Source organism: Salvelinus sp. IW2-2015, unplaced genomic scaffold (assembly GCF_002910315.2).
Source record: "Salvelinus sp. IW2-2015 unplaced genomic scaffold, ASM291031v2 Un_scaffold1346, whole genome shotgun sequence".
Lineage (NCBI taxonomy): Eukaryota > Metazoa > Chordata > Actinopteri > Salmoniformes > Salmonidae > Salvelinus > Salvelinus sp. IW2-2015.
The window spans coordinates 140,787-153,886 of record NW_019942851.1 but is presented as its reverse complement, the minus strand read 5'-3'; the positions used below and the strand labels follow the sequence as shown (position 1 = coordinate 153,886).

The following is a 13,100-nucleotide window of genomic DNA, read 5'->3' as shown; positions in this document are numbered from 1 at the left end:
ACACTAGAGCACATTACATATTTGAGCACACTACACAAATTACATACTAGAGCACACTACACACTAGAGCACATTACATACTAGAGCACACTACACACTAAAACACTGCATACTAGAGCACACTACATAATCACTAGAGCACAGTAAAAGAGCAATGAGTGCAGTACTTACTACAGGCTTCAGAGGGGTCCTTTGTTTGTAGGGTTTCTGCACGGCCTTCCCTGGAAAACACAACACAATACTAATGAATAACTGGAACTAATAGAATATATGTTACTAGCATTGGACCATAAGGAATATACAGTAAATATAAAACATGTGCTCTGTGTGAGATGCTGACAGAGTCAATGCTGCATCAAATGTGGGCATTTAAAGGGGGAATGATTTGAACTATGGAAGGAAAGAGGGGAAGGGTTTAGGAGACGTACCACTCATGTTGGTGTTGTGGATGACTGGCTTGCTCCACACTCCGCTGCGTTCCTTGTTGTTGGGTCGGACACCAAACTCATAGGCCGTGTTGGGCTTAAGGCTGTCAATGACTGTGTCGCTTGCGGGGCATGTCTGGTAGGTCCACTTCCGGTTCCTCTCACGGTAGCGCACCGTGTAATTCCTGGGTCAACCCAGATAGAACACAACATTGTTCATTATCACACATTTTCATCAGTAGTATTAGAACATTGTGTATGCTGCAGTGACAAGTGTCAACAAACATAGAATTGAATAGAAATGTCAGAAATTGTGTGGYAACATGGATATTAAAGCATTATGATGGCACAGTTTCCTAGGATTGATTTGTAAGTTAAAACAATGGCTTGTTATGAAACTGTGAGAGTCTGTCCACCATTTTGTGTCAGTGACTGCCATGAAAGCAAAGCTGTAAGTTCTGGTATCCTGGTTGAGAAGTGTTGTGCAGGCCAGGGGCACAGGGCAGTGACAGCCATAACTGACATTAGAGAGTTTAAAAAGCCAGCAGGGACTGGGAGCAGAGTAGGGTGAGGTCAAGCTTTCCAATGTCTTTTCCAGGGGAAGTTTAGAGAAGTAGAGAAGAATGTGTCAATGAGTTGATGTGTAGGATGAGGATCACGCCAACCACTACTAAACACCTGTGCCCTCGCCCACTGCTTTCCACCTCCACTCAGTAACCAGAAAGACTGGCAGACGATGTGTTGCAGTTCGACCACATGTTTAAAGCTGTCTGTTGTATATAATATGAGGGTGAGTTTGAGTGAAATCAGCTTTGTTTTTCTCAAGCTGTGAAAATAATCTTCTTACTGTGGTGTGACTCAGAGCATGACGAACCAGCACCGGAACCTCTGTAGGTAGGTTGGGACGTGGGCTGTGTACCTGTACTGGCTCACTCTGCTGAGCGTGCATGTGTGTGCATGCGCTAACTCACCCGTCCTCCAGGCAGTCGTTCATGATGTTCCCCTCGTAAGGCGTCTTGAGGAAGGTTCCCCAGGACAGCAGCACGGAGGTGGGGGTCACGGACCCAATCACCAGGTGGAGGGGCTTCTCCAGGTTCACGTTGCCTGTGGAGTCACAGGGGTCAGTTCAAAGGTAAACCTCGTCAGATTGAAAGGAATGGGCATAAATTAGAAAAGAGTCAATGTAATTTATCACATTATTACTGGTAACACTTGAAGTTGGTGCATGTGCGGTACCTGTGCACTGTTTCTTCACATCATTGACTGGGATGGGCTGGACAGCGATCAGGTACTTGGGCTCGGCATCTGGAATAGAGTCAGGGAATAGCCTTGATCACAGAAGATTGTTAATTATTGTCTCTGAATTTGATCGTGTTTCAGGAGGCCCTCAATGGGGTTGAGTTTGGACATTCTCAAATGTGACCTGACCTAACATTCCAGAAATGAATAGGGCAGGCTGTCTTTGACATCACACTGAGAGTGAGGTGTGTGTGTGCATTTACATGTGTGTAACACAGGAGGTTGCTGGCACCTTCATTTGAGAGGATGGGCTCGTGGTAATGGCTGGAGTGGAATAGGTGGAATGGTATCAAATACATCAAACACATGGCATTCCATTTGCTCTGTTCCAGCCATTATTCCGAGCCGTCCTCCCCACAGCAGCCTCCACTGGTGTGTAGGTGTGTGTGTTTTGGAGGGGTGTTGGAGTCTGCACAGATGTGTTCTCTGTCGGTGATGACATTAATCAAACCATGACTAAAACGTCAACATAACACACATGTGTGCGAGATGTGTGCGAGACCACTCTATAGTTTCTGGTCTGTAAGCCTCAAAGGCTCATATCTTTGTATTCCTTTGGAAAACCTACATGGCATCATTCACATTTTGATTATGGTGTCAATGCCATGGGGAATGATCATGCAGTCATACATAACACACAAAACACACACGCCTCACCGATCTCTGTCTCGTAGGGCAGTCCGTTCTCTGGGAGTTGGATGAACTGTTTAGAGAACATGCTGCTGCCGTAGCCCAGGATGTAGCCCTCCAGCTTGGTGTCAGCGTTCGGACGTACAAACTTCATCACGATGGTGTCGCCTGTAGCATTGATCCTCACCTTCATGTTCTGACGTCTCACTGTGGGAGAGGAGAGTGTTCAGTAAGGTCGGAATGGAGGGCACACACACACACACACACACACACACACACACACACACACACACACACACACACACACACACACACACACACACACACACACACACACACACACACACACACACACACACACACACACACACACACACACATTGGGCACAATGAATGCCTTTCCTCTTACTCTACACACACAGACAGAGGCTGCTTTGAATTGGACCAATAATAGTCATAAGACTGGTTTTGATTACATAGACAATGCAAACAAATCAAATTGTATTAGTCACATGCACCGAAAACAACAGACCTTACAGTAGACCTTACAGTGAAATGCTTACTTACAAGCCCCTAAGCAACAATGCAGTTAAAAAATATGAATAAGAATAAGAAATAAAAGGAACAAGTAATTTAAGAGCAGCAGTAAAATAACAATAGTGAGACTATATACTGTACATGGGGATGACCGGTACAGAGTCAATGTGCGAGGGCACCAGTTAGTCGAGGTAATTGAGGTAATATGTACATTTAGGTAGAGTTATTAAAGTGACTATGCATAGATAATAACAGAGAGTAGCAGCGGAATAAAATAGGGTGTGGGGGGGAGGGCAATGCAAATAGTCTGGGTAGCCATTTGATTAGATGTTCAGGAGTCTCATGGCTTGGGGGTAGAAGCTGTTTAGAAGCCTCTTGGACCTAGACTTGGTGCTCCGGTACCGCTTGCCGTGTGGTAGCAGAGAGAACAGTCTATGACTAGGGTGGGTGAAGTCTTTGACAATTTTTAGGGCCTTCCTCTGACACCGCCTGGTATAGAGGTCCTGGATAGCAGGAAGCTTGGCCCCAGTGATGTACTGGGCCGTACGCACTACCCTCTGTAGTGCCATGCAATCGGAGGCCGAGCAATTGCCATACCAGGCAGTGWCACAACCAGTCAGGATGCTCTCGATGGTGCAGCTGTAGAAACTTTTGAGGATCTGAGGACCACTGTCTTGGTGTGCTTGGACCATGTTAGTTTGTTGGTGATGTGGACAACAAGGAGCTTGAAGCTCTCAACCTGCTCCCCTACAGCCCCGTTATTGGGGGCGTGCTCGGGTCCTCCTTTTCCTGTAGTCCACGATCATCACCTTTGTCTTGATCACGTTGAGGGAGAGGTTGTTGTCCTGGCACCAGATGGGCAGGTCTCTGACCTCCTCCCTATAGGCTGTCTCGTCATTGTCGGTGATCAGGCCTACCACTGTTGTGTCATCGGCAAACTTAATGATGGTGTTGGAGTCGTGCCTGGCTGTGCAGTCATGAGTGAACAGGGAGTACAGGAGGGGACTGAGCATGCACTCCTGAGGGGCCACGTTGTTGAGGATCAGCATGGCGGATGTGTTGTTACCTACCCTTACCACCTGAGGCGGCACGTCAGGAAGTCCAGAATCCAGTTGCAGAGGGAGGTGTTTAGTCCCACGGTCTTTAGCTTAGTGATGAGCTTTGAGGGCACTATGGTGTTGAACGCTGAGCTGTAGTAAATTAATTGCATTCTCACATAGGTGTTCCTTTTGTCCAGGTGAGAAAGGGCAGTGTGGAGTGCAATAGAGATTGCATCATCTGTGGATCTGTTAGGGCTGTATGCAAATTGGAGTGGGGGTCTAGGGCTTCAGGGATAACGGTGTTGATGTGAGCCATGACCAGCCTTTCAAAGCACTTCATGGCTACAGACTTGAGTACTACGGGTCAGTAGTCATTTAGGCACCTTAGTGTTACCTTAGTGTTCTTGGGCACAGGGACTATGGTGGTCTGCTTAAAACAAGTTGGTATTACAGACTCGGACAGGGAGAGGTTGAAAATGTCAGTGAAGACACTTGCCAGTTGGTCAGCGCATCCTTGCAGTACATGTCCTGGTAATCCAAATGTTGACCTGTTTAAAGGTCTTACTCATATCGGCTGCGGAGAGCATGATCACACAGTTGTCCGGAACAGCTGGTGCTCTCATGCATGTTTCAGTGTTATTTTCCTCGAAGCGAGCATAGAAGTAGTTTAGCTCAAAGCTAATTAAGCTAATTAACAAACCGAGGGATTGTGTTTATAATACCGCCCTAATGTGTTCAACGATACATCTCAGTAATCGATTGCGCACACACACACCAGCACTACACACAACACACACACACACACACACACACACACAGTCTGCTTGACAATATGTTGACACTATACTGCCAAAATCAACAGAGTGTTATGAACCCCCAATTACTCCCACATGCCCTACACAAGGAGCTCAGAGAAAGAGGTTACACAGGACAGAAACCATTAGAGAGACAGACCAAAGCTGGACTACACGAGGAAAACGCAGTGCAGGGGCAGAAGACTGGTTTCATTGGTGTTTACTGGTAGTGTAAACAGCAGTGTAACTGGGTGAGAGACCTTTGGCCAGGACTGTGGTTTGGTATGAGGGAATTTAGGGAAGGATTTAAAGTGTGCTCGTTAGCACGTGAAGATAAACACAAAAAACAGAGAAGTAAAGCAAGGTGAGAGGGCAAATATACAGTAATGGTCTGAGGCAGAATACTCAGACATTTTATTCACTGACAGCATGTGCAGTTCAGCGAACTGCAGCGAGATATCGAAGGGGAAAACTAAGAGTAAAATGAAATTGTGGACATGCTTTTGAAAAAAAAAATGCACAATACTGCCAGCAGCGCCAGAGACAAGAGGTTGGGGAGAAATGGAGGGAAACCATGCTTTGAGACTAGACTCCAAGCCTTTGCCAACTGTGTGTCCTATCAAAGACTGCATTTGTTTTGTTCTCCCTCACATTTCTGATAAAACATGGGGATTGGCTCTAGGTCTGGCTCCAATGAGAGGGGTTTCTCAGTGTATGAAACAATGGAGGATTGGCTCTAGTCTGGCTCCAATGAGAAGGGTTTCCAGTGTAATAACAATGGGGGATTGGCTCTGATCTGGCTCCAATGAGAAGGGTTTCCAGTGTATGAAACAATGGGGATTGGCTCTAGGTTGGCTTTCAATGAGAGGGTTTCCAGTGTATGAAACAATGGGGATTGGCTCTAGGTCTGCCCAATGAGAGGGGTTTCCAGTGTAAGAACAATGGGGGATTGGCTCTAGGTCTGGGCTACATGAGAAGGGTTTCTCAGTGTATTGAAACAATGGGGGATTGGCTCTTAGGTCTGGCTCCAATGATGAGGGTTTCCAGTGTATGAAACAATGGAGGGAATTGCGCTCTATGGTCTTGAGCTCCAATCGAGAAGGGTTTCCAGTGTATGAAACAATGGGGGATTTGGCTCTAGGGCTGGCTCCAATGGAAGGTTTCCAGGCGTATAAAAATGTGGATTGGCTCTAGCGTCCTGGCTCCAATGAGAAAGGGTTTCCAGATGTATAAAACAAGGGGGATTGGCTCTAGGTTGGCGTCAATTAGAAAGGGTTTCCAGTGTATGAAACAATGGGGGATTGGCTCTAGGTCTGGCTCCAATGAGAGGGGTTTCCAGTGTATGAAACATTAGGAAACGTCTGGCTGCATTTCTCCAACTCCAAAACAAGCAAACATTGGCTCAGTCCCCTAACAACCTGGTCCAAATCCCAACAGTTTGGCCGTTCTACAACAGGGACTTATCTGCATTTCCAGTCTAACATGACTGGAAGTTTATAAATAGACAGTATCATAACCCCAATCATCAATCTACATCAAAGGGAAACTGTTCACAACCAAGCCACCAGAATAGATAACAAGAAATTGGAATATTAGCCAACCATAACACAGATAGCTAAGGGAAGAAGAGGATTTTGGTATCGTCTTGGATATGAGGCAGAGAGGATTAGGAATGACAGATGAAATCTCCAACGACACAGAATGTTCAAACTGACCAAAGCTTTGTCACGGTTACATCTGACCTAGAGCTTGATGACCAAATTAATATCCAGAACCACAGTGGGGGTAAAATGTCAACTGACAAGAGGAACCAGGAACTCAGAAAGCTTTGTGAACATCACCTCCGGCATTGCGCACGCACGCACACACGCACGCACGCACGCACGCACGCACGCACGCACGCACGCACGCACGCACACCTAGGGCTGTACTGAGGGCAGAGGCCAGCACACCTCTAGTTAGCCTGTTATTTGTAAAGAATAAATACTTCAGCTAAATGACATGTACCAACTGACTCTATGACCTTGCACTGATGAACCACAAAGACAACCAAACAACTCAAAACAACTGAGGTACAGTATGTGTAGTATATCTATCTGATGCTGTCTGGTCAGAAAGTGTCGCCCGTAGCGTTGAGCTAAGCTGTAAATGAAGATGTTGTGCATATGTTGTGATAAGGACACAGTGTGTGCAGTGTACTTCATGTTGTCTAGGACACACTATGTTCCAGATCTCAGCAGCAATGCTGATATGATTTATTTATCCATGACATAATAAAACAAAGGCCTTTCATACATGTCAACTGAATGTTATAGAAGGTGATAACCAACGCACATTTCCCAAATAGCTGCAGGGTTTGTCTGAGTGGTTGCTAAGAGGGAGGATCAGTGAGATATTTTGTTTTTATGGAGGAGCTATGGATGCAAGGACTGACCATCCATAATATCAAATGTTTGTTTGCATTTATTTTGTATACAAACATTGGAGTAAAACAAGTTTACATTTTTGGTTCTGATGGGGTGCGACAGTTGAACTAAGCTCATGAAGCATTTATAAGTTAGATTCTTAAATAATCAATGGGTATTTATCATTAATTTAAGCACCAACATGGATGTAGTAACTGCAGATTGACCCTTTAAACTTAAACAATCCTAAACTGAAATCCTGCCTTGCTCAAGAGATGCAAGCTCAAACTCATACATGTGAATCACCACAAAAAGTGGACCAAAGGATCAGCCAAACTATGAAAACACAGCCAACACACTTAAAAGATACAATAAACACTTCCGAAATACTTCCACTCTGATCCCACTATTCCTCTTGGGCTGGGTTGCAGAACCTCCCTTGGACAGGAGACACTGAGCGGAAACATTGACTGGAGGCGACTGGACGTCACGACGGCCATCTTGGCTCATCCCTCGTGATGGATGGTCCTCTTGGAGAGAGAGGAGGTCATTAGGCCTGTCAGAGGGTGAGCTCAGTGCTCTCGCTGCTATGAAAACTCACTCACTCCGCGGGTGTTTGTGTGTGTGTGTGTGTGTGTGTGTGTGTGTGTAGCTTTGGAATCAGCATTGTCACATTGTTGATTTAAATCTTGCTCTTTTGCACACCCAAACTAGGTCCTCTTGGCAGCTTGTTTTCTGCCCTCCGTCTTTCAATTTCTCTCCTCTCGTGTCCTATCATTCCTCTACTCCTTCCTCTCTTTGAAAGGCCATTGATTAATATTATCCCGCTGTGTGCATATACAGTACATAAAACACACATTCACACACTGCTAGGTAGGTTTTGTGTGCGTGGGGCTTTGTGGCTGTAGTTGATTTTATGCAGCTCTGCAGGTGTTTGCATCTTGCGTTTCTATCCTGGGAATGAGAAGGTGGAGAGGTGCAAGGGGACTTGGCTTCCCACGGCCAGCAAAGACAAGTTTTACGACTCTTGGTAACAGAGTCGGCTTCATTTAATTCAATGAAGTGTAAAAAATCTCTCTTGTTCATGCCAACTAGAAGAAACAGTGTTTGGAATGGTTCTGCCTCCAAACAAAAAGAGTCAACTTTGAGAAAAACAGAAACAGCTTGGTGGTAAGAAATGACAAGCATACCTCACCTGTCACAAAATTCCAATGCGGGATGGGGGAGAGGGGATTTGATACGCTATAGTGGGCTCCACACCACTACACCACACCCTCGGCCATGGGCCAGCTCAGCCATGCTCCGGGTTCTCAGGGGGAGCTTTACCTCACAGCCCAGCTGGAGCAAGCCGTGCCTGGGCTAAGGCTCCCACGCTATCCCCTGCACTGGTCCCCCTGATCTCATACTATATCTCCCACATATGGCTGTTTTCTTTTCTCTGGTAGCAAAACTCAATTTCTCCCTTTCACTAACTCTCCCTCCCTTCATCTCTCCGGCACTCCATTGTTCTCTAATCATCCCTCCATCTTTCTAAACCTCTCTCATCCATCCCTCCATCTCTCAGGCTGTTAGAGCACATACACCTAACATGCACAAAGAAGTATAAAGCACATCAACAAATTGATCCGGAGTCTGTATTTGAGGTCACTTCAGCCAGAGATAACTTGACGTAACATATTCCAACTAAGGACAGGGAACACATGCCAAAATGAAGAGCCACACCCACCTCTGGCAGACTTCCAAAGCAAACTCACGTTACACTCGTTCATCCAATCTCAATGTTATTGTCTGTAAGCCAACTTCAGCTAACAACACACTGTGGAACTGTCTGTAAGCCAATGTCACAGTTTTTCCACAGTGCTTGCCCTTCTAACCGACTCCCCTCTGTAGTCTCACTTACTTAAAATCAGCTTTATTAGCATCAAAGTTTTCAAAGTGCCCAACTTTAATTCACAGAAAACAGTGTGGCGGCACTGTGGAGACATGGGAAACGGGAGCCAGAATTAAACTAAAACACACTGCGTGTATATATATATATATAGTGTGTGTGTGAGTGTGCACGTGTGCACGTGTGTGTGTGACCCTTGTGTATGCGGCAGAGCGGGTGTGGGTTAATGGGACAGCATGGCAGAGTTTCCCGTGACTGTTGTGAAAATCCTAATCAGAGTGATCCCTCAAAACAGGGCTGATTCCCATATTAAACAGATTCCATTTTATGGCCCCATTTAAAACATGTTTAAAAATAACTAACTGCTGAGACAGGCAGACAGACAGACAGACAGACAGACAGACAGACAGACAGACAGACAGACAGACAGACAGACAGACAGACAGACAGACAGACAGACAGACAGACGACAGACAGACAGACAGACAGACAGACAGACAGACAGACAGACAGACAGACAAAAGTGAGAGGAGGGAGAGACAGATATAGAAAGAGACCCACAAATAACTTGAAAACAAATCAAATGTAGCTAAACTCCCATATCTACTGGGTGAAATAGCACAGTGTGCCATCACAGCAGCAAGATTTGCCACAAGAAAAGGGCAACCAGTGAAGAAACAACCCCATTGGAAATAYAACCCATATTTATGTTTATTTATTTTCCCTTTTGTACTTTAACTATTTGCACATCATTACAACACTGTACAGCCATAATATGACATTTGAAATGCCTCTATTTCTTTGTAATGTCTACTGTTCTATCTATTTCACTTGAATTTAAAATAATTAAACTGCAATAAAAACACATTTTCTGTCTCAAAGGTGAGACAAGCACCTGGCACACTTCTGGACAAGCTCATGGCATATTCTAACAAGGGCCAAACTACCAACAACCCTGACCTGTAAYCTGGAAACACTTTCATTAGTGCAGACTGAACACTATTAGCAGCAGCAGAGAGGAAGAGGCAAAGCGAGAGGTTTCACTAATGACAAAATCTGTCCAAAATAAGCCCAATGTATTTCTATGGGCTTAATATGCAGACCTAAGCTTGTCGGCTGCCTTTCTGCCTTTAGGACAACGACTACCATTGTTAGGACGGAGACATGAGCATCTCGTCATTATATACAGATCTCTGGCAGCAGTTAACCTCTCTCATCCTCGCCTGCCCACCTTGTTTCATAGAAATGGGACAAACTCACGTGGCTCATAAAAACAGCACAAGCACAATTTTGGACATGGCCTGTTGTGAATTGGAACACTTTGCTCCAGGTCAACTAAAGACAGTCCATCTGTTTTCAGCATGATGTACAGTAGACCTACAGTAGTGTAGTGTATTTGACATTGTAGCACAATAGGGCAAACTTTATGAGGAACCGGGGTGCATGCTTCTAGGCACACATCAGATTCACTGGCCTTCCTGGCAATGTGTGACAAGGCAACGGCCACCTGTGGTTGTCACGGCAACACCTGCAGGACATACCATCCAACATATAATAACAATTGCGTACCATTCATCATGCTGCATAGTATGCAGAGTCCTACCACAACCACATAGCATGAAAATGAAATCGTCACCTTGGTTTGGACCATGTAATGGAGCAAAAGTTTCATAACATTGGGCATAGTTTCAGCGGAAGGATTTTAATATCAGCCACTTGCCAGTTTCAGATTCAACACAGCAATAATGTCTAGCAATATTATCTGAACCCATAATCACTACAGGATTCATCTAAACTGTCTACTACGAATTAACTGTGTCTGATCGTGATAAGATACCAGTCACCAATACTGTACAGTTTGGTGCAACAATTCTTCATGAACCTGAGCAGTCAGCATCATCAAATGCATTGCAATCATATAATGTGCATGGGTGTCCACATTTCATTCAACTGCATGTCCACATGCATTTCATTCACATTTTATTTATATAATCTGAGGCTAACTTTCTTTGCAAAACTCAATAGCCTATAATTTGCATGACAGAATTCCCATAACAACATATATTCATGCTATGTGATGTAAAGTGGACTCCTGATAAGTGCATATTGTATAACTGCAAGCTCTGCATTAGCGTTCTTCAGTTCTAATTCTTTTCATTGTGTTGTATCTGCATGCTCCAGTTTATACAAGCAAAGCAATTCCATTAACATTGCATTTCTTAGGAGTTGACTGTAAAGGTTTTAGATGGCAATGATGGTGATACAGATGTCACCTACCTCTGCTTCTCCGAGCCGTGGACGAGCCGGCCAGTGCAATCCCGACGATGAAAAGGAGGAAGAGGAAGATGAGGAAGGTGTGTGAGAGCTGCATGGTGGTAGGTGATCTGCAGCGGTCTCAGGTACAAAGGACTGGCTGGTGGCTCTCACTAGATGCAGTTGACTGAAGACTTAATAATCTCAGTTCAGAACTAAGAGGAGGACTAAGGTGAGCTACTGGACTACAGTATTGGAGAACTTTCACAGAGTAAATATCAACTAGCCCTGGACTAGTTCACAGACTGAGCCTTGTACATGACTAGAACAGTAGAACTAGAACAGTAGAACTAGGATAGTAGAACTAGGATAGTAAAGTAATTATCCTAGTTCTCTGTGAGTTATGCTGACTCTGGTGGCTGGACTACTTCTCTGAGCTGGTGGGTCTCAGGACTAGTGCAGCACACTGGACAGGCTCTGGCTGAGGCTGTGTCTGAGGCAGAAAGGCTTGATGCTCTGGGGCTCTGTGCTGTGCTCCGGGATGCAGGGAGACCAGCCTGCAGCATCTATACCTACAGAGGGAGGGGACAGACGGAGGCGGACACACCCCCTTTCTGTTTTTCTCGCTCCCTCTCTCACCCACATAGAATTGCGCTCTTTAACTTGGCGTCACACCCACTCTCGCTCTCTCTCCGGTCTCTCTGGCCCTTTCTTTTTCTCTCTTTCGTTCTCTTTCGTGTTCTCTCTCTCTCTCTCATCCCCCCTTTCATTCTTTCTCTTTTTCCATTTGTTTTTTTCTGCAATGGCAGTCTTTTCCATCCCTAAGGCCCTTGCTGATTTTTCATTGCACTTATTCTCTCTTTCCTTCCTTCCTTTCTTTCTTTCTCTCCTTCCTTTCATATCCCTCACTCTACCACTCGTTACCGCTCTCTTCATTTAGCCCAAAGTGCTTAAGGTGCTTAAAGGTGATGTAAGAGTCTCTTGCAAAAATGGAGGTATGAGGAAAATTTGAAAAGAGGGGTGTCCCACAAGTCCAATATTCAAGAGTCTTCTGCTCTCATCCCTCTCTCACACAATCTCCATTAATTTCTACTGTACCAATCCCCAAAACACGTCACGAACACGTGCATCTTTGGCCACTACATCCAACACGTGTGGTAACATGCCTACTATGATCACGTCCCCAAACATGGCATTTTGGCAACATGTACAGTAACCCATCACAAACACGTGCTGGTATACAGTAGTAGGGCAGCATCATAAAAACGCCTTTCAACTGCAGACTCATCCATCAATGTTTACAACCATTGGGCACAGTGTGTGTGCGTGCGTGGGTGCGTGCACGCACATGTGTGTGTGTGAGCGTACGCATGTGACTAAGTGTGTGCATGTGTGTTTATGTCTGGGTCCAGACTGTCAGCAGTCAGTCATCCTGCACGGTTCTGCCAGAACCAGGCCACTGGAATGCGAAGTGTGTTCATGGATGTGTGTATGTGTGTGTTTCTAGGAGCTCCGGCCCTCTGGCACTGAGGTTCCATCCCACATGCCATCACACGAGACAGGAACGAGGCCTCGGCCAGAGGGGGTAGGGCTATTCAAACAGGAAGTCCCTACACACCTTCATATTCGAGTTCACAGGCTTCATTCATCAATATCCATAAAGACAGACATGTGTTGTGGTTATACAGTCTACTTGCCTTTAAATATTATAATTCAGGGGTTATAAACAAGAAAAACACCTAGATTCAGAACAAAATATGAAAAAATAATGTCTGGTTCATTTCCATTAGACATCAAAGACTATGGATTTAGTCAGATCACAAAATGGC

The 13,100-nt window shown here is 45.2% G+C and overlaps 1 protein-coding gene across 1 annotated transcript in view; it reads right to left on the bottom strand.

The window, feature by feature from the left end:
- The window catches only part of LOC112070507 (target of Nesh-SH3-like), a 60,684-nt gene extending 48,887 nt beyond the window's left edge, over positions 1 to 11,797 (bottom strand). The window contains exons 1-6 of the mRNA XM_070439001.1: positions 11,296 to 11,797; positions 2,382 to 2,561; positions 1,662 to 1,730; positions 1,397 to 1,529; positions 429 to 610; positions 172 to 221 (exon numbers count right to left, since the gene is read on the bottom strand). Coding sequence (XP_070295102.1) covers positions 172 to 221; positions 429 to 610; positions 1,397 to 1,529; positions 1,662 to 1,730; positions 2,382 to 2,561; positions 11,296 to 11,389 — 708 coding nt within the window. The 5' untranslated portion in view covers positions 11,390 to 11,797. The remainder of the gene's footprint in view (positions 1 to 171; positions 222 to 428; positions 611 to 1,396; positions 1,530 to 1,661; positions 1,731 to 2,381; positions 2,562 to 11,295) is intronic.
- Between the last annotated feature and the right edge of the window lie 1,303 nt (positions 11,798 to 13,100).